Source organism: Terrapene carolina, unplaced genomic scaffold, assembly GCF_002925995.2.
Source record: "Terrapene carolina triunguis isolate 2854851 unplaced genomic scaffold, T_m_triunguis-2.0 Scaffold232, whole genome shotgun sequence".
Classification (NCBI taxonomy): domain Eukaryota; kingdom Metazoa; phylum Chordata; order Testudines; family Emydidae; genus Terrapene; species Terrapene triunguis.
This window is the reverse complement of record NW_020664583.1, coordinates 2777930-2805311: the sequence shown is the minus strand read 5'-3', so window position 1 is coordinate 2805311 and position 27382 is coordinate 2777930. Positions and strand designations below refer to the sequence as shown.

General features: G+C 43.3%; 1 protein-coding gene across 3 annotated transcripts in view; it reads left to right on the top strand.

Annotated features, from left to right (window-relative positions):
- ATG7 (autophagy related 7) overlaps nt 1-27382 on the top strand; it is a 279680-nt gene that overhangs the window by 34207 nt on the left and 218091 nt on the right. For 2 of the 3 annotated variants that reach the window (XM_024211976.2, XM_024211975.2), the window contains exons 13-16: nt 3183-3377; nt 19570-19773; nt 20030-20145; nt 21463-21538. In XM_024211976.2, coding sequence (XP_024067744.1) covers nt 3183-3377; nt 19570-19773; nt 20030-20145; nt 21463-21538 — 591 coding nt within the window. The remainder of the gene's footprint in view (nt 1-3182; nt 3378-19569; nt 19774-20029; nt 20146-21462; nt 21539-27382) is intronic. The other variant, XM_024211978.2, reaches the window with a different exon arrangement.

Below are 27382 nucleotides of genomic sequence, written 5' to 3'. Positions count from 1 at the left end.
TGCCGCAGGACCAAGCTTCTGCCTCCTGCCCCCGCAGGGGAGAGCGGTTCTGCGGCAGCCAGGCTTCCCTCCTCCCCCTTCTTCCCCCAGTGTGGCGCTTTCTGGCCCCTCCTCCTCCTCCTCCTCTCACCGGGCAGGCAGCGTGCCACTCAGAATCGGCTCGCATGCCGTCTTTGGCACGCGTGCCGTAGGTTGCCGACCCCTGGTATAGAGACATAGCCTAAGTTCTACGGTAATATATAAGGAGGGTCTTTTTCTGTCCGATAGCAGATGTTTTACACCTTTTATAAATGTACTTATCAGATGACCAACATGGTTCAAATGACCCTTCCTCCATGTATGTCCTTTTTGGACTCTCTAATGCATGTTCAGTTGAGTCCACTTTGTTCAAATATGGACATGAAGGAGACATGTTGTAAGGTCCTGCTGCAGGATCAGGCTGCTCTCAGCAGCTCCGAAATGGAAGCCTGCAAAGCATTTGACGATAGGAGCCATGAGTCTCAGAAGTGATTTCCCTCTATATCGAGTTACTATGTGGCCATTCAAATTATACAAGTATCACTGAAGACTGAGGAATTTTATATTTTATAGAATTTGAAACAACAGAGGTACAGTGTATGATGCCTCCCATCTGTCTAACGGCAATTGGGTAGCGATTCAATCTCAGATAAGACTTAATAGAGGTCTTATTGTTCACTTTGTGTAAAGTAATTGGGGAGCTGATCTAAGACAAAAGCTATATGTGAATAAAATTAATTGCTCTAGTAGGTGAAATTTGGGGGTTGTTTTAAAGATACTTGTAAGGCATAAATAAATTGGTGCAATCTTTTTAATCTTTACATTTAAGAAATGATGAGACAAGACGGTGCAAAAACTTGGTACAAAAGTCAGTAGTATGGAATTTGATCTTCCAAGAGATATTGAGTTTAAGAATGGTTTCTAATGAATTTGCTGAAGGTTTAAGGCACTTTTTTCTGGCACCAACAGAAATATTTAAATCAATAATTTACAGAAAGATGATGGGGGATTTCAGAAGAATTTGTAGAGGCAGGGTTCTGCAGCTAATATTGTACAGAATGATTTCTGATTTTGGCCTGAATAGTACAGTGGAGTTGTTAAAATAAAAGAAGAAAGATTGTTTAATTTGTGAAGAATAATCAGCACACAGTCTTTTTTTTTTTAAAAAAAAAAATGCTCAAAATACTAATCACTGTGTTCAGCACTGTTCAGAAACTAATATAGAAAGTCCCTGCCTTGATGGATTTATAATCTAAGGGTCCTATTTTTCAAACACATAGGCATATGCCTAACTTCATTCATTCTGTTGACATACTGTGGGACTACTCAGGTACGTGGTTGTAGGATCAGGCCCTTAAAGACATCAGGGTCATAACATATGGTTGAAATGTTGCATTGAGGTTTGTCCAAAATAGAATTGCATACAGTCCAATCAACCCTTCTACAGTGGGATACCCAAACATTTGTTCTTAGTATCTCTGTCCCTATAAAAACAGGGCCACTCCAAAAGTGATTATCTGTCTTGTAATTCTTGATTGTCCAGACTAGTCAAATGGAATGTGATCTTCTGAAAATCTGGTTCAAAAAAGTTGGTTAACAGTGCTAAATTAGCAGGCTAGATCCTTATAGTTACACAATAAATAGAGCTATGCTGATTTGTGCCGGCTGTTCTCTTCTGTATAGGTTTTAGGGCTATCAAGTGATTAAAAAAAATAATTGCAATTAATTGCACGAGAAAAAAACAATAGAATACCATTTATTTTAAATATTTTGGATGTTTACTACATTTTCAAATATATTTTCAATTAAAATACAAAATGCAAAGTGTACAGAGCTCACTTTATATTTATTTTTATTACAAATATTTGCACTGTAAAAAAACAAAAAAATTGTATTTTTCAATTCACCTCATACAAGTATTGTAGTGCAATCTCTTTATTATGAAAGTTGAACTTACAAATGTAGAATTATGTAAAAAATAATTGCATTCAAAAATAAAACAATGTAAAACTTTAGAACCTGCAAGTCCACTCAGTACTTCTTGGTCATCCAATCACTCAGACAAACAAAGTTGGTTACAATTTGCAGGAGATAATGCAGCCTGCAGCTTGTTTACAATGTCACCTGAAAGTGAGAACAGGCAATCGCATGGCACTGTTGTTGCTGGCGTTGCAAGGTATTTACGTGCCAGATGCGCTAAAGGTTCATATGTCCCTTCATGCTTCAACCACCATTCCAGAGGACATGTTTCCATTAATTTTTTTAATTGCGATTAATTTTTTTGGGTTAATCGCATGAGTTAACTGATTAGTTGACAGCCCTAATAGGTTTTTATACTGCTTTCATCACCATAGTATGTGAGCCCCTTTAAGTAGTGCATCTGTCGCATGGTGTTTTTTCTCTTGTCCTCTCCTCAGGGAAGAAGCATGTGTAGCAGTGTGTGTTGTTTTGGCAGGATATTAGGTTTATGGTTTTGTTTTGTTTTGAAGTATACATGTTGCTGTGTATTTATGTTATAAAAGACAAGATCAAAGAAATGCGGGTCAAAGAAAAGCTGAAAATCTGACTCAACATGGTTACCATGTATGTGTATAATCTTAAAAGATTACAACAATGGGACAAATTTAGTTCTGGTGTAACCCCACTGAAATCATTGGAAGAATATCGGCAATTAATGGATACCAGTGCTTTCCGTAATCCTTGTCTAACTTTTGAGTTTTTATTCTTAAAAATATTATTAATCTAAGACTGTACTCAGCCAAGCAGAAAGTAATCTTCCTGGTGCATTGTATTCAAGTGATGGAATGCTGGAGGTGCTGCACTGAAGCTATGTTTACTTATGTATGGTTGCAAATAAATTAAAATCAGTTATTTTGGTGACAGTCTTCAGCAGTCTTCTGTTTCCTGTAGTACTCTATTTCATTCCCCAGTATGATTTCTGGCCATTCATTCTAGCTGTCTTTTCCTTACATCAGAAAAATTTGGACTTTATCAAAGGCCGACAGCTCATAAGGACCCAATTAACTCTTATCTTGATCTTGACTGTTCCTACAATAATTTAATGGCTACGGGCATGAATAATTTGGCTGTTCTGTGAATAATATCCTTCAGGTCTGTTTAATACATTGTTTTGAAGTGTCCATTTCCTATGTGTTTTCCCCTAGAATGCAGAAGGATTTAACATGAGCATCCCCATGCCAGGTCACCCTGTGAATTTTTCTGAAGTCACCATGGAACAGGCTCGAAAGGATGTGGCACAGCTTGAACGGCTCATTGATGCTCATGATATTATTTTCCTGTTAATGGACACTAGGGAAAGTCGATGGCTTCCTGCTGTCGTTGCAGCCAGCAAGAGGAAGGTACAGTAGATATGCCTTGTTAATATTCCTGTAGTCATACTGCAACTCTCACTTAATTACTTGCCATGTATGGTCAAAAATAGTTGACAGTAACCTGCAATTGCTGACCAATCAGCCGGAATTACATCATGCCATTTCAAGAGTTTTTGCACTAGGCACTTTATCAGTAGACTCAAAGACAAAGCAGCAAGTGAGAAAAAAGTGTGTGATGAGGGGGAATGGTAACTCATATGTTATGAAGGAAGACTGAAAGAACGATGATGAGGGTGGAAAGTGATACAGGATGTCAAAATGTTGTTGATAGTTGCAAATTGTATTTCCAAAGAAGATTTGTAACTTTTGAGACCTGAAGGCAAACTATACAAAAAATATGGATTAGCCAACACTTCATTAATAAAACAAGCAAACAAAAAAAACCCCACAAACCAACAACTTCTCTGTAAACTCACCCAGCAATATACAATATCTGGGTTGATCATATCTATCTAAGGTATTTATGTGGCCTCTGTTAGCATAACATCTGAGTGTCTCACATTTGTAATGTAATTATCTTCACAGTCTCTGGTAAGGAAGTATTATCCCCATTTTACATATGGGAAACTGAGGTACAGAGAAAGTAGATGGTTTGTCTGAGGTCACACAGGCAGTCTGTGTGGAGGAGCAGGGAATTGAACCTGAATCTTCTGCGTCTCAGGCTAGTGTCACAACCACTGGAGGATATTTCTTCCCTTGAAGGCAGTGGCACTACATGTGTAAGTGTTTCCAGGATCAGGCTCTGAGACAGTCACTCTGTGCACGTTAGTTCTTTTACAGTCAATTTACCTGAACCAAATTAAAACATACAACAGAATCAGTGAATATGAACAAGTTTATCCATAATTGCATGCTTTTAGGAATCTGTTCCTGAGTGTGATTCTTACTAGAATGTAATAAAAATTAAAATAGAGAATAGGAAACAATGTGCTCTTTTTTAGGTTAAGTGAGAATAACTGCCTCTCTTTAACTCATGGCCCTTTACCTTTCTATTAATCATGCTCTTGAGTGTCAAACTGAGTTCAGGCGTTTCCTGAATGGAAGAATATCCTAAATCTCAGATTATAGAATCCTGCCACCAAAATTTTTCAACAAATTAATATTCCACACATTTGGTGCAGATGGGTTAGTTAGGAAACTCTTAATTGCATTGCCCTGCACATTTGATTCCTAAACTATTTTGACTGAGACTTCGTTAAAGTAAGGTGTTTACAACAACTTCTTTGTCACATTTTTAAGAGTTAATGCAAATTAAGTTTACACATCTAAAAGATACAAAGTTGGAAAATGCACATGTTAAGGTTTTAAAAGCATGAGAATTGTACCACATTGCACATTCCATATATTTTGTGGCATAAATATAATGACATTCACAGCAATACATTAAGTTACAAATTAAATAAAAGAAAGAATAAATGGAAAATAGTACATATGTATGACACAACTGAGTCTGTGTTGCTTTTGGAACATTAACTTTTTCACCGTCTGACTTTTTTTGTGAATTTTAGCTGTGCAGCCTCAACTTTGCACGAACATAATTTTTGCTTGTGATTTCTTAGTTGTTTGGCTGGTGATTTTTTTAAGAATAAGAAAGTGATTGGACAATGAGAGAGAATCCAGAATTGCTTGTGACACTTACAATCAGGTTTTTTGTCTTGTAAGTTCCTTGCATGTGTGCATCTCCCGTGGAGTGTGCACCTGTAGACTTAACCAAACTTTCTGTGCACTTGATCATGAACATTTTTAATGGCATTTTAAAATCCTAAACCAATTATGTTCCAACCTAGCAATCCTCTGAGGATTATGTCCATGTCAAGTTTTAAACATCAACCCACTTTTCTGTGGCCCTATTTAGTAAGTGTGAGTAGAATTCTGTTTGGTGGCCACCAAGAATGGAATTTTTTAATTCTTTCATAATTAAAAATTGGTAAGATATTTTATTCTCAAAAATACAACAAAAATCACTTTAGCTCAAACATAACAAAAACTCCACAAAAATCGAATTCTTTAGAAAGTTATAAACATATGAACACTGGCCATTTATAATCAAGAAGATTTTGGTATCTCAACAATAGCCCTGATCACCAATGAGATCTGTGCAGTTGAAACTCCATGCCTGAATGGAGCCCCATTAAAGTCATTGAAGTGCCTGAATCCTTTTATCCAGCTCCATCTTAAGGTACAGTGACTATAGGTCTGTGCCTTATCTTTCATTTAAAAACGCACTTTGTGTCTTGCCCTCATGGATGCAAAGAAAAGCTTGAAAATGTGACCAGAGTATAAGTGATGCTTGTTTGACTTTTCAGACAGCTTGAAACCATAGGTCCAAGAGACATGAACTGGTCCATTCATCTTAACACTGAAACCTGCTGCCAACCCCTGAGGGGATCGACCACTGGGGGAACCACACATGATGGTGGCTGGGGCCACAGACTGACTTAATTCAAACCTGCCTCGGTCTGTGCCTGCACAAATATTTCTTCATCAGGAAACCCAGTATTTTAATTACTTTCTGTTATTGATTGCCACATGTGGTTTCAAAGTATATCATTATTGTTTTCTTTGAATTCCTAGACGACGCAGTACCCAACTGGTCACACCAAGAGCTATCTCAGGCTGAATACTGTATTTACTGATTCTGTCATTATAACAATCAGCTGCATTGCTGTTTATAGGGAGGAATAGTTAGAGTAAAATAGTATGAAGACAAGTATGTTAATATGATATGAAGATGGAGGGAGGACATTTTTCATTTAAACAAGTCAGTTAACTAAACTGTTTTGACTTTATTGTGGGGAAGGGAAAGACTCTAAAAGCTAGAATCTGAAGAGCTGTACTATACTGTGCGGTCTCTTCCCTAGCATTTTAATGAGAATGTTGTGCTTCAGGGGACAAACTGAAGACAATTTAGAGTTAAAATAGTAGACAGACCATCAAATGTGTTTCTGATCTGTCAGCTGGGGGTAAAGTCGTTTATGGTCCACACTACTGAAAAATAACAGGAATTTGACGAACCATTATGTCCTTTCATATTGGCCTGTGAGTCTTCAGGTGAAAATGAATGAGAAACTTAATGAGTTTTTGCATAATCCTCTTCCTTGATCCAGACTTTTCAGCAGTCCACACTGTGCTTTGGCAGTTATGTCCGAATTTCTCTTAGTTATTTAAATATTACAGTCAAAAAACTACATTAAAAGACCATTATTAAGGTTTCAAAGTCAAGCACTCAAAAGTTAGGAAATGCCAGAATTAAGGTTGCCCGTGCAACTGCAATTTGGCAACTTGTTCATATGCATTATCACATAGTCTTTAATTGCAATATCAGACTATTTTTCCCTGGGACCTCTCCCTCATTCAGTTCACAGAATGAACTGTGCTCACTTAATGAGCAGCTATTCAAAAAAATTTCACCGTGTCATTCAGTATGTGGCCCTCTGCCTTATTTACCACACACTCTTCAAACTCTGCTCTGGAGACAGAATTATTATACGCTATCCAGATTCTGCAACAAATGAAGCAAGGGTCCTAGAGACAGCAGCTTTCTTTACTATACAAACCTGATTCATCCCCAAAACAGGTCCATTTTATGCAGTGAATGAGTCCTCCCAGTTTCAATATCCCTTCCTGGATTCCCCACCTAATCTCAGTGTCCGCCAGGTTCCCTGTCTCGGCCTCTTTGCTCTGACATTCCCAATTCTGTCCCCACACTCAAGCTCTTAATCAGATCTGTCTCCCTTCTCTCTGCCTCAGTGCTTCTCTGTCCTAGTCTTCTCCCTACTTCCCAATCCAATCTCATTTCCCCTTCTCCCCCCCTCCCCCATCTACTGGCTCCTAGTCCAGGGGTGGGCAAACTTTTTGGCCCGAGTGCCACATCTGGGTGGGAAATTGCATTCAGAGCCATGAATGTAGGGCAGGGGGTTGGGGTGCAGGGTGTGGGAGGGGGCTCAGGGCAGGGAGGTTGGCATGCAGGAGGGATTTGGGGTGCGGGCTCCGGCCTGGTGCTGCTTACCTGGAGTGCCTCCGAGGTGGCAGCAGCACGCAGCGGGGCTAAGGCAGGCTCCCTGTCTGCCCTGGCCCTGCGCCACTCCCGGAAGAGGCTGGCACCATGTCCCTGCGGCCCCTGGTGGAGTGGGGCAGAGGGCTCCGCGGGATGCCCTCGCATGCAGGTACCTCCGCCGAAGCTCCCTGTTCCTGACCAATGGGAGCTGTGTGGGGGTGGTGTCTGCAGGCGAGGGCAGTGCGTGGAGCCCTCTGCCCCCCGCTCCTTCAGGGGCCGCAGAGATGTGGTGCCGTCCCCTTCCAGGAGCGGCATGGGGCCGGAGCCAGGGCAGGCAGGGAGCCTGCTTAGCCCCGTGGCGCCATGGGGGTGGCAATCCCGCGGGCCGGATCCAAAGCCCTGACGGGCCGGATCCGGCCTGCAGGCCATAGTTTGCACACTCCCGTCCTAGTCTGTTTCATTGCTATCCAGTCCCAGGTCCCCCCTTCCCAGTCCTGATTCTTTGTCCACCCCTGCCAGCTCCAGTCCCTGGACCCAGGACTCCTTCCCCTAATCTGCTCCCTCCCTGAAGATCTGATTCTTGTCCCCTCTGCATTCAAATCAGGTAGTGTCATCTTCCTTGCTGCCTGGGCTCAACGGGGTCATTGGGAGGATAAGCAAGATAAGCTCCCTGCTCTCAGTGCAGGTGTCTGGACCTGGCCTGGCCCGCAGAAGCCCAGAGCTGCAGTTGCCGGGAAGTCCTGCTCAGCCTAATGCTCAGAGTCTTTGTGGAATTTAGTTGCAAAAACCGAGAAGTCTACTGAGCATGCACAAACTGATTTTTCAAAGTCTGATAAACTTGGCCAAATTTGGGTGGATTTTCACAGGGATGGTAAAAGGTGCATCTTTGACACAAAGGCCACCCCTTGCCAAATTTCAGCTTATTTCCTCCAAAGTATGGAGGTGCTAGAGCTTTCAAAAAAGGTCACCCAGAAGTTTTTAATATGGGCAAAACAATGTATATTTCCCTAGCCTCATTCTTGGAAAAAGATGAGCCATTTTGGCTGAAATTTTTTGAAAACATTCAGCTTGAGGTAGACACCTGACATGAAAAATTTCAGTTCAAACTGTTAAAAGTTTGGAAAAGCTATAAGCAACTGAAAACAGAGTCTTATGATGGGATGTGTGAGGCAGCCTTAAAAATAGATGGTGCTACCAACCCCTCCTATGCTACTGGTGTTTTGAATATGGGCTATTCCCTCTTATCAAAGGTCCTGTGTGCTTGATGTTGAAATGAAGTTGTAATCCTGTATTGCTTGCTGTTGAACTGGCTGTGTTGTCACAGATTCAGCATTGTGATGTCACTACACAGGATTGAGGAGGAGGAGGATAAACAATTATATACAATAAGGAAAAAATACCCTTGTTAGAAATGCACACACTTTTGAAAATCATCACATTCCCAGGACAATCATTAAAATCATTGCAGAATAATAATTATTCATAATAAACAATCATCTTACTATAGTGCCAGGAAGTTCTAGTTAGAGACCAGGATTATTTTATTTATTTTTTTTTATTTAAATTAAATATAGGTTTATTTTATAAGATGAATGTATTTAAAATAAATGTGAAATTATTACAACATATGCCAAGGCCTAAACTTACTATTATCTATTTAAATCATTTAAATAAAATAACATAAATTTTAAACAGTACATGTTTGCTGCTTAAGTTTTAAAGAAGGATTAGACCACTGAACTGGTGGAAGTGACTGGCGAAGGATCTGGAACCAGAGTTTGTTGAAAACCAGCTTTTGATAGCAGTTGCCCCTTCTGCGGGTGCAGAGAGAATATTTTCTTCACTTCATCTTATTCAGCTAGTTCAGTTCAATGATTAGTTCATTGAAAGTTAAGAATAAATTAAGAATTGAAAAAGCAGGAAAACTTGTTTTCCTCTCCAAATATATGAATAAAAACTAGGTGTGAGAGGGTGAGATCTAATAGTTCTAAAATCTTGAAGGACATATTGACCAGAAACAATCAGTTTGATTCACTAACTTCAGATAATACTTCCTTTGTTTAATAAATCAGTTAGTTTTAAATGCAAAACATATTTTGATAATTACTTTTCTTCTGTATCCAGGATATTTAAGGTACTTCTATATAACTGATAAAAACAATTTTAAATGCTTTTTGTGCATTTTTAATCGAATTCAATTTCTATCTGAATAGAACTTGGCACAAATAATGAGTAACAAAATTAATAATCATCTAGTAAATAAATGTATCATTTACCATTCTCTAACATAAAAATGTAAAAATTAGGAATCTGAATAAATGTAAATTAAGCTACATAATTGCTTAAATAAAATATGCACCTGGTTAACATAACGAAGCATGAAATTTAGTGTAAAGGCTATATTTTGTTGCAAATCAACATGTTTTTCTGATTACCAGCCAATGAGAATCCTCTTTTCTTAAGGAAAATAACTAGAATATACAAATGCAAAACACGATTAAAATCAATGATTTAAATCAAAGTGTCCTACTTTTTGATTTAAATCATAATTAAAATTGATGAGTCAAATCACTTTGATTTAAATCATGTCACCCTGATACAAATACAGAATGTTTTAACACTGGCCATCTTTTCCTGAAGGCTCAAATCCCACTAAATAACTCGCATTATATTTACAATAATATGCTGCAAATTTGTGAATTGCTTTTAAAACTGCCTATCTAGAGTGGATAACATTACAGTACTTGGCTTTGCTTCACAGTATGCCTTTCAACATGCTAATTGTGCAATTAACTTTACATCCTGCTATGTCTCATCCATATTTTTAGTTAAACCTGGTGGTCTAGTTGTTGATCCTATAATCAGTCCTATTACAGGCATAATGGGTGTTTTCCCATATCCATGTAGATATTTTATTTTTCATATTCAGTTCCATGCCCAAGTAAATCCCTGTCGCATGATTTGAGGAGAGAATAGAATTGTGTGTTTCTTCTTTGAGTGCTTGTTCATGTCCATTCCAATGATGTGTGCGCGTGTTGCGTGCACGAACGTCGGAAACTTTTTCCCTTAGCAGCTCCTGTTGGGATGGCAGAAGAGCCCCCTAGAGTGGTGCCCTTATGGCGCTGTATATAGTACCCTTCCGGCCCAAACCCCCTTCAGTTCCAATGTGGCGGCATTGGAACGTGCTCTCTCGCTTGCGAGTGATCCCTTAGCAATCTAGTTTTACCAGTTAGACAGTTTGTTGTTAGACTTCTACCCCGATATAACGCTACCCGATATAACACGAATTCGGATATAACGCGGTAAAGCAGCACTCCGGGGGGTGGGGCTCCGCGCTCCAGCGGATCAAAGAACGTTAGATATAACATGGTTTCACCTATAACGCGGTAAGATTTTTTTGGCTCCCGAGGACAGCGTTATATCGGGGTAGAGGTGTAGTTAATAAGTTAGAGGTGACTGGGATTTAGTTTCAGCCACCAGCCTTGGGCTGCGGGGCATGCCGCAAGCCCAGGGGTTTAAAGCTTGAGCTATCTGCCGCAAGTCTGTGCTCAACAGCGACCCCCCAGGACTCCTGCCTTAGGTGTCTGGGGGAGGCACACCAGGTCGAGCGCTGTAAAATTTGCAAGGCCTTTTAGCCCTGCACTAAGAAAGAAAAGAGATTTTCATCTTAAGCAGCTGCTCGTGGAGGCTGCGTGACAACCAGCGGTCCCAGACCGCCTGGTACTGGGCCCGAGCTCCTCGGTGAGAAGTGCCCCGGCATCGGTGCACGATTTGGCACCGGGCTCTAGAGATCTCCCACACTGTAAATCCCTGGCACCGAGACTACCAGCCCCGGCACCACTCAAGCTCCCTGGCACCGGCCAAGCGCCATAAGAAAGGGGAAAGAGGACGCTCCCCTGAAAGAACAACCAAGACACTCAGAGAGGCTCCTACAGCTCAGAGACAGGACTCTGTTTCCCATCAGGAGCTGGCACCATTGAGTTCGGCGCCCAGCAACTTCAGCACAGACCAATGTCTAGAGGAGGTCTTGGGAACCCCCCCCCCTCCATGCCTGACATATGAGGCTGCAAAGGACCTCTTTGACCTGTTGGCGCCCAATCCCCTCCCATGCAGGGAGAAGCCTCTGGCACCGCCCAGACGGGTGCCATCCAGAGGGAAACCAGCAATGGTGAGCTGTTCGAGGTCACCGATCTGGCACCAGTCACGGCACTGCTCCCGTTTGAGCTCACCACAGCGCCACTCCCTGGCACCGACAACCCCACATGAGCTTATGGCACCGGATGAAGAAGTGCCCTCAGCACCCCCACCAAGGACCTGGCACCGCTCCACGTCGTCCTCGGTCACTCAGCACCGAAGCACGGTGCCAGCCATTTCCCTGGCACCATATGCTCTAGAGCGGTCAAGGTCTCGGGATAGCCGGTACCACTCCCTATCCCGATCCTCTCGGCACCAGTCCCCGGCCCGCACCTCTCGGCACCCCATGGTGGCTCAAGAATCATCGGCACCGCCTTGGTCCTCCCCTTCACCTCCTCAGACTCTGAAGCCGACTCAGGCCACTTGAGTTATAGCAGGCACCGGACCAAGAGCAGTAGAGAGTCCCACACAGCCTGGCAGCCGCAGTGGCTCTCTCTGGGGCAGGCCTGTGGCGTCCAAAAGGGCTACTATTACCAACAACAGGGCACATTTTCTAGAGCCTCCGGGCGTCGGTGCACTCAATGCGACGCCACTCAAGGTTGCCATGTGAACGCACCTCGAGGGCAAGAAAGACCATGCTCTCTAGACCAATCTTGGACCCCCACCTGAGCAGCCAACAGAGGCAGGTTCATTGCCCGCACCACTATCAAGAGACACAACCCCAAGACCTCAGGAGGCATAGTCTGCCTCTCAAGAGGCGACAGCCTTACAGGCCCTGACATGGCCCAGGACTATGGGAGATTACAGGAGGGTCAGGACGAGGGCAGCCATCCTCAGCACATGTCCTCATCCTCCCCAGATGAAGCAGTGGTGGGAACATCTGTATCAGGACCCCCACCTATTGACCATAGGGTCCATCAGGAACTTCTCCGCCGAATTGCCCTTAATATGGGCCTTCAGGCGGAAGAGGCCGTCAAGCCTGAGGATCCGATGGTTGATATCCTGGCTCCAGAAGGACCCTCAAGGGTAGCATTGCCACTGATCAAGGCTATCCAGAGTAATTATAAGACAATCTGGAAAACCCCGGCTTCTATTACCCCGACGGCCAGGGGAGTGGAGAGAAAATACTTTGCCCCATCTAAGGGCTATGAATTCTTGTTCTCTCACCCTCCACCCTGTTCCCTGGTCATGTCAGCCATAAAGGAGAGAGAACGCCAGGGTCAACAGGCCTTAGCACCAAAGTCCAAAGGGGCCAAACGATTGGACCTCTTTGGCAGGATGGTCTACTTCTCGGGAGGCCTGCAACTCAGGATAGCCAACCAACAGGCCATCCTTAACAGACACAACTTCAACTCTTGGAATGCTCTGTACAGGTTTAAGGATCGCCTACCGCAGGATTCGCATGCAGAGTTTTCTGTGCTAATTGAGGAAGGAAAAACAGTAGCCAAGACATCTCTGCAAGCCTCCCTCGATTCAGCTGACTGTGTGGTCAGAACCATATAATCAGGAGTGGTTATGAGGCGTTCAGCATGGCTACAGGCATCAGGCCTCTCTCCCGAGGTCCAAAACACATTGCAAGACCTCCCTTTCGAAGGCTCTGGCCTCTTTTTGGAGCAAACGGACTCCAGGCTGCATAGCCTCAAGGATTCCAGGGCTGCAATGAAATCGCTGGGAATGCATACACCAGCAACCCAGAGGAAGCCCTTTAGGCCTCAACCTCCACAGCAAAGGCAATACCAAACTTGCCCCAGACAAGACCCCTACTGCAGGTGAGGCAGGAATAATAGATGCAGCCCGTCGAACAACGCGTCTGACCAAGGCCCAAATAAGCCCCAGTCAGAAACAAGCAAGTGTTTTGAAAGCACGCATGAGGACAGCCTACCAATCCAATCCCAGGATCACTCCCCACAGTTTTTAAACTGGCTATCCCACTTCTACCGTATAACATCGGACCACTGGGTCCTACGCATGGTACAGGTGGGATACTCCCCCCAGTTCTCCTCCTTCCCTTCCATCCCCCTTCCCCGTCCTCCTTCAGGGACCCCTCTCATGAGCAACTCCTTATGCAGGACATACGATCGCTCATCGATATAGGGGCAGTGGAGGAGATTCCCCAGGAGCTAAGGGAAAAGGGATTTTACTCCCATTATTATTACCTAATCCCCAAGGCAAAGAGGGGTTTACGACCCATTCTAGACCTTCGCGGACTCAACAAATTTATGGTCAAGCTCATGTTCTGCATGGCCTTCCTAAGCACTATCATCCCGTCACTGGATATGAGAGATTGGTGTGCTGCCCTCAACATGAAGGACGCTTATTTCTGGTGCGCAGACGCTTCCTACTGCTTGTGATAAACCGCAAGCATTACCAGTTCACGGTGCTCCCATTCGGCCTTTCCACAGGGCTCCCCCTCTCCCCCCGTGTTCACCAAGTGCATGGCGGTGGTAGCGGAGTTTTTGCGCAAAAGAAAGGTTTGAGTGTATCCATACCTTGACGATTGGCTGCTGACCAGGTGCTCCAAAGAACAGGTGCAGTCCCATGTTACACTGGTCAGGGACACCTTTCACAGATTGGGGCTCCTTCTCAACATAAGCAAGTCTTCACTCATACCGACCCAAAGGATTAAATTCATAGGGGCGGTCCTGGACTCAGTACAGGCAAAAGCGAGCCTCCCAGAACCCAGGTTTCAGGCATAGAACAAATTGTCGAGACGATATTACAATACCCCACCATAATCGTGAGGGGTTACCTGAAGTTAATAGGGCATATGGCAGCCTGTACTTACGTAGTCACACATGCCAGACTAAGTCTCAGACCCCCACAAGCGTGGCTCGCATCATGTTACCACCTGGCACAAGACAGCCTGGACATGATAGTAACGGTACCTGGGCAAGTCCAAGAGTCTCTGCATTGGTGGCTGGAGCAACCAGTAGTCTGTGCGGTAGTCCCCTTCGCCACAATCCAACCTTCACTGACGTTAGTAACAGATGCGTCAGATCTGGGTTGGAGTGCACACCTAGGGGAACTGAGAACACAAGGTCTGTGGACGCAGGACGAGATACCCCTCTATATCAACCTGAAGGAGCTCAGAGCGGTTCGTCTGGCCTGTCAAATGTTCACGCCACTTTGCAAGGTCACAGCATGACAGTCCTGACAGACAACACCACCGCCATGTTCTACATAAACAAACAGGGTGGAGCTTGCTCCTCACCGCTCTGCCACGAAGCTCTTCTCCTCTGGGACTTCTATATAGCCCTGTCCATGCAGCTGGAAGCATCCTATCTCCTCGGGGTGAGGAACGAGCTGGCAGATCGCCTCAGCAAGTCCTACCAAGCTCACGAGTGGTCGGTCCAATCAGATGTCCTGCAGTCAGTTTTCCAAAAGTGGGGTTATCCCCAAGTCGATCTGTTCGCCACCAAGGACAACAAACAGTGCCCTCGGTTCTTCTCATTTCAAAATCACAGCCTGGGCTCCATCTCCGACGCATTCTGAGTGCAGTGGGGAGAGGGCCTGAAGTATGCCTTCCCTCCAATCCCGCTGATCCACTGGGTCTTGCTCAAGATACGCAGGGACAGAGTAATGGTGATCCTGCTTGCCCCGTCCTGGCCATGTCAGCATTGGTTCAACACTCCTTGAACTATCAGTAGATGCCCCAGTAGCCCTACCCCTGTATCCGGACTTGATCACTCAGGACCACGGGCGCCTTCTCCACCCGAACCTACAGTCCCTGCACCTCATGGCTTGGAAGCTCCATGGCTAAACTTGATGGAGAGCCAGTGCTCTCAGCCAGTGAGACACATACTTCTTGGCAGCAGGAAACCTTCCACTAGGTCAACTTACTTGGCCAAGTTGAAAAGGTTCTCCTGCTGGTGTGAACCCAGATGCTCCAGGTCTCTATCACGGTTATTCTGGACTACCTGCTTCACCTGAGCAACAAGGCCTATCGCTTTCATCCATCAGAGTACACCTGATGGCTATACACCTGATGGCTATCTCAGCTTTCCATCTATGGGAATCTGGGCACTCGGTGTTCTCAAATCCCATGGTGGTGTGTTTCCTCAAGGGATTGGAGAGGGTGTACCCTTACTCTCGATCACCAGTACCAACCTGGAATCTGAACCTGGTCCTCTCCAAGCTCATGAGCCCACCGTTCGAGCCCCTGGCCACTTGTTCCCTCCTTTACCTTTCATGGAAGGTAGCATTCTTGGTGGCCATTACATTGGCGAGGAAAGTGTCTGAACTAAAGGCTCTCACCTCCGAACCCTCTTATATGGTATTTCATAAGGACAAGGTGCAACTTAGACCGCACCCTAGATTCCTCCCCAAGGTGGTCTCCCAGTTCCACATGAGACAGGACATTTGTCTGCCTGTGTTTTTTCCCCCAAAGCCTCACATGAGCCCGCAGCAGCAGAGCTTGCACACGCTAGATGTTCAAAGAGCCCTAGCGTTCTACATAGCGCGCACGAGGCCTTTTTGCAAATCAACCCAACTGTTTGTGGCCATAGCCGATAGAATGAAGGGCCTTCCAGTATCTTCTCAGCGCATCTGGTCCTGGATCACAGACTGCATTCGCACATGCTATCAGTTGGCTAAGGTCCCAGCTCCGGCAATTGCAGCCCATTCGACGAGAGCGCAAGTGTTTTCGACCTCCTTTCTGGTGCGGGTACCCATCCATGAAATCTGCAAAGCAGCTGCCTGGTCCTCAGTGCATACGTTTACAGCCCACAATGCCATCAACCAACAGGCCAGAGATGATACAGCGGTCGGCAGGGCTGTCCTCTAGTCAATCATTCCTTGACTCCTACCCACCTCTGATGGCCAGCTTGGAAGCCATCTAATTGGAATGGACGTGAACAAGCACTTGAAGAAGAAAAGACAGTTACTTACCTCTGGTAACAGTTGTTCTTCGAGATGTGTTGTTCACGTCCATTACAATACCCACCCCCCTTCCCCTCTGTCGGAGTCAACGGCAAGAAGGAATCGAAAGGGAATCGGGCCGGCAGGGTACTATATACAGTGCCATAAGGGCGCCACTCTAGTGGGCTCCTTTGCTGTCCCAACGGGAGCTGCTAAGGGAAAAAGTTTCCAACATCCATGCACACAACGCACACTCATCTAATTGGAATGGACGTGAACAACACATCTTGAAGAACAACAGTTACAAGAGGTAAGTAACCATCTTCTCCTGAGTGTTGGGTTCCTTTTCTGACTCTACATGAATGAGGGTCTTAAATAGGTAATTACTGGCATTGTTCATCAGAACTTCTCTTTTTTGGATGACAGATTGCTTTGTGTTGCATTTCTATTTTCACATAGGAGTGTTTAATGAGTTACATTTCAAATCACAATTAAATGAAAATACTGAATAGTATTTCAAATGAAAGGAAAGACTGTTCTTGCAAATAATTACTGTTCCTAAGTAGTTTTCAGAATACTTCAATAGCTCTTGCTTGAACCTACTGTAAAAAAACATATGGCATACTTGAAAACACAATGTGAGTTAGAGCCAAATGATGTTCTTTAGCTACTGTGCCAGATTTCAATCTTAGTCACACCAGTGAGATCTGCAGTAATCCCGCTGACTTTAGTGGAGTTACTCTGGATAATCACTAGAGTGAGATCAAAATCTGGCCCTAAATTTATAAATGTTACATTAGTTTATAAATGCCCCAATTCTCCCCAGTTCCTTAAGTGAAGAGCAGTCTGTCTCTGCTGGAGGTAGTGATATGAGGAATGCCTCCTCTATGGTACGTTCCCCTAAGGAAGTTGGCAGGACTCTACTAGAATTTTGTCTCCCGTCCACAAAAGGACCTGTGGGGAAGCAAGAACAATTTAATGCAAATTGAATTTCACTGCTTTCCTTTTTTTTTTAAATATGGAAGTCCATCTGAGAGAAGTTCCAGGGGCAACAGCAACTGAGCTTGGTGCAGCTCCTGTAGGAGCTACAGTGGCCAGAGACAATTGAAAGTTGGGATCACTGGGTAGCAGCATGTAAGCAAGGAGCCTTGGCATGTATTTTGACAAAGCTCTGTCCTTCTCTCCTTGGGTCCCGCGTTTCGTGGCGGATTTCGGTAGCCTCAGAGGCTCACTGTGACCCTCCGGGTAGCCCTTCTCTCTCTAAAGGCAAGCGTCACAGCCTACTGAGCCATTTTCATCATTAGCCAGCAAGGGAGGTGAGGTGAAGCTACCTCCCTTGCACAGTCTCTGTTGTCTCCCAATCTGAGTGATTAATCGGGGGGCACAGGAGGGAGCCTGGGCCCGCCCTCTACTCCGGGCTCCAGCCCAGGGACCCTAATAGTATCAGCTATGGTAGCTGACTTTTTAGAAACAGGACACGTATAATTCCCTGGGCCACTTCCCCTCAGCAGCCCCCCACTTCCTCAAGATCCACTTCACCCTTACCTCAGGGCCTCCTTCATTGCACCTGATATGGTTTGTACTGCTCAGTCTCTCCAACAGCGCGGCTTCCTCCCACAGCTCCTGACACACACTCCCACCTGACTAACTGGGAGGCTTTTAACTAGTTTCAGCCAGCCCCTGATTGGCTTCAGATGTCCCAATCAACCTAGCTGTCCTCCCTGCCTTCTGGAGAGATCTTAATTGGCCTCAGGTGTCTTAACTGACCTGGAGCAGCTGCCATTTGCTTATCCTGGTACCAGGGATTTGTTTAGCCTGTGGCTAATATATCTGTCTCCCATTACTTTGCTATAGCCATCGTCCCTTGTCCTGTCACAGTATGCTTGTGCCTCTGGGAAATGCAAGCAGTGAAGGAAGGACTAACCCATCCCCTGATGGAAGAATTACCAAGAAATTCCAGGACTGAATTACCAGGATTGAAACTTCTGGAATTTTCCACTCCTAGGCAGGAAGAACCTATGAGGGGCAGCATTTAGCCCACTGTTAATGATAATCACCTTGTTAGGGAGTTTATATCACTTCTAAATCCAGCTCAATTGTTTCAACAAGTCAGAAATTAATTTTGCCAGGAGTTTGTGAAAGAATCCTGCTAAAGTTCTCGTAAAGTAAATAAACAATAAATTGAAAACATGTATACAAATGTATGGCTACTGATGCAATCTGGATGTGAAGCTGGCTGCTGTATTTGTAAACAGGCAGACACATAAATCACACCTTTTCAAACATTTTCTTAAATAAAATATCTATGCTTGTGTTTGATATAAATAGAAATTGACATACAGAAGACTCAGGCTCTCAAAAAATACTTTAAAACAATTGGATCATACAAGAGCCCTTTCCAAGTTGGAGATAATTAATTGACAGCAGGTTTAAAACAAACAAAAGGAAGTACTTCTTCACTCAGTGCACAGTCAACTGTTGGAATTTGTTGCCAAGGGATGTTGTGAAGGCCAGAAGTATAACTGGGTTCAAAAAGGAATTGGATAAGTTCATAGAGGTTAGAACCATCACTGGTTATTAGCCAAGATGGTCAGGGATGCAACCCCTAAACCTCTGACTTGTGGATCATGAGATGGATCACTTGATAATTGCCAGGTTCTGTTTGTTCCTTTTGAAGCATCCGGCATTGGCCACTGTCGGAAGACAGGATACTAGGCTAAATGGACCATTGGTTTGACCCAGTATTTATGTTCTGAATGTCTCATTTGAGGGGGGGGAGGTATATTTTTACACTTTTTCCCCTTTTATTTTCGGAACACAAATATACACAACTTCTTCCATAGAGAACCTTGTTTATTGTTTACCGTTTCAGAAAACTCAATCCCCACCAAGTCTGAGCACAGCATTTCTGCAATTCAACTCACTTCATTAAGCCTGATGTCCATGTTGATAGTGGGATGCATTGTTTTTATTTGTTCATCTAACTGCAGATAGTATTTCTGAAAATATATTGTATGGAGAAAATTGTGGTCATTAAATACATGATTTGGCATTCTTTAACAGTTAACTGTGGTTTGTATTTTATTGTAAGAATAAAATTCTATTCATAATTATCAAAACATATAAGCTGTTTTTTCTTTGGCTACATGTGCTCCTCTTTATTTTTTATAGCTGGTCATCAATGCTGCATTGGGATTTGACACATTTGTTGTGATGAGACATGGACTAAAGAAACCAAAGCAGCAGGAGTCTGGTGATTCATGTTCCAACAATGCCTCCGGCTCTGCTGATCTCCTGGGATCATCGCTCTTTTCAAACATCCCTGGCTATAAACTTGGCTGCTACTTCTGCAATGATGTTGTGGCACCGGGAGATGTGAGTAGAGCTTTATGCAAATAGTTAATGTGGACCCATTTCATGTTGTTTGTTTTTTATTGCATTAAAAATTATCCCTTTATGAAACCTCATTTGTCGCTGTAAGTGATGTTTATAGCAAATCCCTTTTACTGATATTCAGAGAGATATTGCCACCCTGTATTCATTGAATGACGGGTATTAAAAATGTCTTGTGCAATGGAGTAGCCAAGTACTTTCAAGTAAGTGTGTGTGTGTGAATTGTTTTTCTTTGTAGTCCACCAGGGATCGGACATTGGATCAGCAGTGCACAGTCAGTCGACCAGGATTAGCCATGATAGCTGGAGCCCTTGCAGTAGAGCTAATGGCTTCTGTTTTACAACATCCAGAAGGGTGAGTCATATTTGAGGGGAAAGGGAGGTGTTTACAGGACAAAAGGTATTTTGGGGAAGGAACAGTTCTCTCCGGTATCTTTTATTACACATTATGTAGACTTAGAGGAGTCCCGTAAGTTTTGAATATTAATAAACATATACAGGTATATCATGCAATGCAGACTTCATTATTACAATAATAGAGTTAGATTTTTGGTTAGAAAAATTTGCTACGTTCTTGTTTGAAGAGTGAGGACATTTGCCTTGCCTATTGCTTTTGTGCATTTGTTATCTTTAAAAGAAGTATTGAAAACATAACATTTCAGTAAGAAAAAAATTGTTGCTATTAATCTTAGTGTTCCCGCTGCATATTTCTTTGTAATGAGGACCTACCGTAACTATTTGCTATGAAGCCCATCAGGGGCTTCATTGTAAGCCAAAAAATTGTGATCTTTTTAGCTTAACCCAAAAGTTATTGGGCTTAAAGCAGAAATCACTGGGTGAAATTCTTTGGCCTGTGTTATGCAGGAAGTCTGACTAGCTAATCATAATAGTCACATCTGACCTTAAAATCTATGAAAAGAAAAATAAATAAAGGAAGTTATGATTTAGGTCTGAGTAAGTGATATGTCTCTGAAACCCTGATGCTGGAAAGGGATCCTTGCAGGCCTGTGCTGAGTCTGAAAGGGAGCTTCCAAGTTGATTCCCTTGCAAGATCAAGGCTCTAAAGCGTAAGCTGGTTATGGAAGGAAATGTCTTAGAGCTGGTCTTCTTCACGCAGCGCACAATCAACTTGTGGAACTCCTTACCTGAGGAGGTTGTGAAGGCTAGGACTATAACAGCGTTTAAAAGAGAACTGGATAAATTCATGGTGGTTAAGTCCATTAATGGCTATTAGCCAGGATGGGTAAGGAATGGTGTCCCTAGCCTCTGTTTGTCAGAGGATGGAGATGGATGGCAGGAGAGAGATCACTTGATCATTGCCTGTTGGTCCACTCCCTCTGGGGCACCTGGCATTGGCCACTGTCGGTAGACAGGATACTGGGCTAGATGGACCTTTGGTCTGACCCGGTACGGCCGTTCTTATGTTATGTTCTTATGGTCTGGAAATGATGTTTTTCCCCTCATGAAAAATTTTGAAAATTTTTTCTCTCTTGGTCAACAGTTTTCTGCAATTTTTTAGGTTTTCCAGTTTTAAACCTGAATGTTTTGGTTTTTTAACAAAAATGTTTTGTGAAGATGTATGTCATTTTCTGTCAGACATTTCAGAAGATGATTTTCCACCAGCCTTAGGCTTAGTCTTTTGTTCTAATTTTCTTTATTTGATTTTTGCCAGTGGTTATGCTGTTGCTAGCAGCAGTGATGACAGAATGAATGAACCACCTACCTCTCTTGGGCTTGTGCCTCATCAGGTCAGTGAGCTAGGAATAAATAAGCTTGTTGATATATGTAGCTATGGGGACTTGTACAGAATAAATGTCACATATTTTGTGTCTTGATAAAAACATGACATAAATGTGGTAGTGCAAAATGAGGTATCCTAACTGAATAAGGAGATATATGGCCAGATCCTAGACTGCACTCTGGCTGCTTTGTGCTATTTGAATCTGTGTGGAGGAGTCTTTTGGCAGTATACACTTGTGTCTTTGTCCCAACAAGCCCTAGCTGCCAGGACTGCCTTCGGGGAAAGGAGGGATGGCCCCTGGGTAGTCAGCATAAAGTAAAGCAGTCTTGAGATTGCTTTGCTTTTCACAAAGAACCAGCAGCCAGCTAGCTTCAGTATTGATGGAGAAGGAAGCTAAAAAGATGCCTCAAAGCCACCTCTACTCACGCCCCCCTCCCCCCCCACGCGTCCCCCGTTCCTGAGATAAAACATAGCTCAGCTGCGTCCCAGAATCAGGCATAACCCAAACTCCATTATTATAAATTCCTCAGTAGTGTCCTGTAGGTTCTATTGCATATAGAGAAATCATCGGGATCTTCACTTACTGCATTTCAGGGCTTGGGACCCATAGCCCAATCCTTTGTAAAGCTTGATACCACTCTACCAAACTGGCCACCAGTCTACCAAGCTGGCCTAAAACCCCTCTTGACTGTAATGCAGTGCTGGGGACTTAAAGCACAGCATTTCCAAGGTGATAGCCTGGCTTCCTCTTTTGTCCAAAATCCTATTTATTCAACAGTTTCCAATGTCCTTCTGAGAAGTTTGGTTAATTGAGGTTGTGTGGTATCCTGAATGACATTAATAAAGGGTTATATCATGTCTTTAAGTGGCATTTGGGGTCTTTGTAAATTGTAAAATCAGACTGGACTTTAGTTTAATGTCCCAAAAAGAGATGGTAAAATTATTGGTGGTTGGTTTGTTTAGGTTTTTTGTAACGTCCAAAGAATTAAAGGGAATGATCTAAATAAAAGTACATATTCAGTTCAGTTTATATATTTTAAGTGATAAAAATATCCATACTTCCTGTTTGATAGTTGTGGAGGTTTTAGGAGATGAATTGAAACAACTCACTTTCTCCAGGGATGTTTTTGTATCAGTCTCCTAGCACAGCATGCATATTATCTGAACTAAGTGCGAATAAAGATTTCTACATTTATCCAGAGGGGATTGTTTTCCTTTTGAGATAAGGAGAAACAACAGCCAAAGCAAAACTTAATTCTCTTTATGATCAAGGCATTCACTTCCAACATGAAAACATATACACTCAAAAGTATTTGCTTTTTTGTTAAAAAGTCCTGCCTTTTATTGAGAAAGATTTCTCTTTGTAATATTGTGGATATATCTCCTTCTAAGAGAAATGGGATAATAGGGGGAAAACAATATTTAGTTGAAGTTGGGAGGAGAGGGAATGTGTTTAACAGTAACCACCGTTTTTGAAGGTTAAATCTTCAATAAATAGTAATATAAAAATCAAATTGTAATATATTTGCTCTGACTTCATTGTGTATGAGTTTTAACCTTACACTTGTTACTATATGTATCAAAATGTCAATCTTAAGCTGGTGTACTCTGTAAAACAGAATTATATTTCCACTTTCTCTTAAATAAAGAATACTGAATCAGTATTAATATAAAAATAATTTCCTGTTCACTGCCTTCCATGTTTGGATGCAAAGAAGATTGCAATATTTCTTGTTTGTCACTAATGCTGTATTCTGCATGAAACTTGCTGTTCCTGTGGGTACTCTCCAGCCGTTCATGTAGGTCAGAAATAATAATTCCCATTCCCTATACTTTCTGCAAATGAAAATTGTATATATAACCTATAAGTAGTCTATAGTTTTTGTTGCAAACCTTGCATGGTATTCACTTCCCTCATTGTCATTTACTGAACTGTATTCTTAAGATGTGCCCTTCATAAAATATTAGACTTCAGACTGAGAACCTTAATTTAGTTATTGTTCTTGTGTCAGACATAGTTTTGCTTCCACATTTTATGTTAAATTAGTCTTTTCCATCTAGATACTGTTGAGCAAAAGTTTCTTCATTGGGTGTCAAATGTCAAAATATAGGAATCCATGTTTTCTAAGTACTATGGCAACTAATCCTATTGTGTATTGCTTATCTCTTTGAGCTATGCAACTGTCCAGCCATTCACTTACTTCACTAGATACTTTTTTCTGATTTTTAGAAGAATTTTTAAAGAATTACTTTATTGGCCACTCCTTTGTTTTACCTTCTTTAAGCCCAGTGAATATGCAACCGTATGTGGGGAAAGTATGGTAGTAATATTTGTGTAGTTACTTGCTAGCGTTATTGCAACTTTTAAGATTTTTGTCTCCCTTCCAAAGGAGGAACTGCATTAAGTCAAGCTGCTCTTTGTGTGTCTAGTAAAACTACTTTTTACAAAGTGGTCAGAAATCCTGTGTTTATTACAAGAGACATTTGCACCATAATAGTTAGCTGTGTTGCAATGCCTTCATGCAAGGTCAGCATTTTCTTTCTCACCCTGTCTCCCTGCATTTGGACAAAGAGTTCCCTGTTGGTTAAGTAGATGTAATCCTATCATTGTGCCCCCTTTGCCCATAGCATATCCCTTTAGTACAGCTTGACATATCCTCAGTGCAGGGCACAAGGATATCAACAGTGCATGTGTGGGCGGAACAGACATTGCTAATGACAAGCTCCCACCAGAGGTACATGAGGCATGTGCACACACCTGAAGTGGAGCACCCACAGGGAGACACATTTTGAAGAATTACATTTAGTGAGAAGGGTGAGTAACTTCTCTTTTGACTAAGCTGATTGGAGTGTAGTCCTTAGTTTTTGGGTGCCCAGTTTAAGACTTCTATGACCTGATTTTTAATTATGCTCAGTTCCACACCATTCATGTGTGATTCCTGGCTGCTCACATAAATCAAAGCTGACAATGTAATAAAAATGAGGCTTAATACAAGAAAAGAATATTTGATTGATATGTATCTATTTTTAATAGAAAATAAAAGTAACCAGTAATGTAGTTACCGGTACTTGCCTATATATAAATTCAGATATTGTATGTCAGTGCCACCAAGTGGTTAATTGCAATAATAAGCCACAGAATTCATAACTGAGATTGAAATATTCTCCTTAAAACTGTAAATAGTGATAGGACCACCTTCTGCCTTCAGAGGAAATCCATCAACGTACATCTGAAGGCAGAATTTGGCCACAGACTGTATGAGTACCCTGTGTTTGGAGACTCTCTATCATAAGAAGGTGAGTTCAGGATAATCTCAGCATAAGATCTGAATTTCTTTGTAGTATTCTTATTTGTTTGTTAAACACCAATGGTGTTTAAAACACAGAAGAAGAGGTAGTCCCTGCTCCAAGGACCATGTGATCTAAGTGGATAGACAAATAAACCCAGGGCATGGTCTGTTGTATAGGTTAGTATGGATTTTAAATATAGTTTTATGATCAGTGCATGACACGTTTCTTTCTTAGTTAACATAGGTTTGACTCTTGGAAGAAGGGGTTTGAAAGAAGAGAGGGTGATTGCCTTGTGCACCAGGCCATGGGTGAGAGAGAGGTGCAGAAATAAGGAATACCATGGAAGAAAATAGGAGAAGGAAACAAATTGGGCGATAAGAGAGAGGGTTAGGGAGAAAAAATAATTTCTTCCTGATCTGCATTTGTGAGCCTGTGTCAGATCATTAAAGTAACAACTTGAACCCAGGGTCCTATGATTGAATTAATTTGTTTTATTGTAATATCAAAAAAGGAAAAGTCAATAAAGCTTTTAAGTGTTTCTAATAATTTTGGCAGAGGACACCAGAGTTAATCCCTGCCCACCAGTCACAACGTACCGTTGCAGTAATTCTGAGATAAGAGTGCAGTCTAATGGAACCTGGCATACCATAAATAACAAGGACCCAAAGGACACAGTACATGCTGAGTGTAGGGGCTGGTCCACACTGAAGTTCATAGCTACGTCATCAGCATAGCTACGTCTCTCAGAAGTGTGAAAAATCGTCACCCTTGAGAGACTTAGTTAAGCCAATTTACCACTTGGTGTAGACAGCAATAGGTCGATGGAAGAATTCTTCTGTCAACCTAGCTGCCGCCTCTGGGGGAGGTGGATTACCTACAGCAACAGGAGAACCCCTCTCATTGCTGTAGTGTCTTCACTGAAGTGCTACAGCAGCACAGCTGTATCACTGCAGTTGTATCACTATCGGTTTTAAATGTAGATGTATCCTTCAGTGTCTATTTGGGCTCTTGCTTTTGCAATGGAATTTGACTTCATTGGAGCTATGGCGATTTACACCAGCAGAGGGACTGTCCTGTTGAGTCTTAGTGCAGGACTATGCTAAAAAGTTAAGTTGACCCAGCTCCGTTGCTCAGGGCTGTGAAAAAGCCACACTCCTGAGCGAGGTAGTTAAGCCAACCTACCCCCAGTGTACACAGGGTTAGGTTGACAGAAGAATTGTTCTATCAGGATAGCTATCTCCCTCTAAGGGTATGTCTACACTACGGGATTAATCCGAATTTACAGAATTCGAATTTTGGAAACAGATTGTATAAAGTCGAATGTATGCGGCCACACTAAGCACATTAATTCGGCGGTGTGCGTCCATGTACTGGGGCTAGCGTCGATTTCCGGAGCGTTGCACTGTGGGTAGCTATCCCATAGCTATCCAGTAGTTCCCGCAGTCTCCTCCGCCCATTGGAATTCTGGGTTGAGATCCCAATGCTTGATGGGGCCAAAAACATTGTCGCAGGTGGTCCTGGGTACATCCTCCTCCTCCCCCTCTCTCCAGGGAAGCAACGGCAGACAACCGTTTCGTGCCTTTTTCCTGGGTGAACGGTGCAGATGCCATACCACATCAAGCATGGAGCCTGCTCAGCTCAAGACAGCAGTCATGAACATTGTAAACACCTCACGCATTATCGTGCAGTTTATGCTGAACCAGAACCTGCAAAACCAGGCGGCGAGGAGTAGGCTATGGCAGCACGGCGGCGAGAGTGTTGAGGACATGGACATGGAATTCTATCAAACCCCGGGCCCCGGCACTTTGGAGATCATGCTGTTAATGGGGCAGGTTATAGCCGTGGAACGCTGATTCTGGGCCCGGGAAACAAGCACAGACTGGTGGGACCGCATAGTGTTGCAGGTGTGGGACGATTCCCAGTGGCGGCGAAACTTTCGCATGCGTAAGGGCACTTTCATGGAACTTTGTGACTTGCTTTTCCCTGCCCTGAAGCACCAGAATACCAAGATGAGAGCAGCCCTCTCAGTTGAGAAGCGAGTGGCGATAGCCCTGTGGAAGCTTGCAACGCCAGACAGCTACTGGTCAGTCAGGAATCAATTTGGAGTGGGCAAATCTACTGTGGGGGCTGCTGTGATGCAAGTAGCCAAAGCAATCGCTGAGCTCCTGCTATGAAAGGTAGTGACTCTGGGAAATGTGCAGGTCATAGTGGATGGCTTTGCTGCAATGGGATTCCCTAACTGTGGTGGGGCGATAGATGGAACCCATATCCCTATCTTGGCACCGGAGCACCAGGGTACCCAGTACATAAACCGCAAGGGGTACTTTTCAATGGTGCTGCAAGCACTTGTGGATCACAAGGGACGTTTCACCAACATCAATGTGGGCTGGCCGGGAAGGGTTCATGATGCTCGCGTCTTCAGGAACACTACTCTGTTTAAACGGCTGCAGCAAGGGACTTACTTCCCGGACCAGAAAATAACCATTGGGGATGTTGAAATGCCAATAGTTATTCTTGGAGACCCAGCCTACCCCTTAATGCCATGGCTCATGAAGCCATA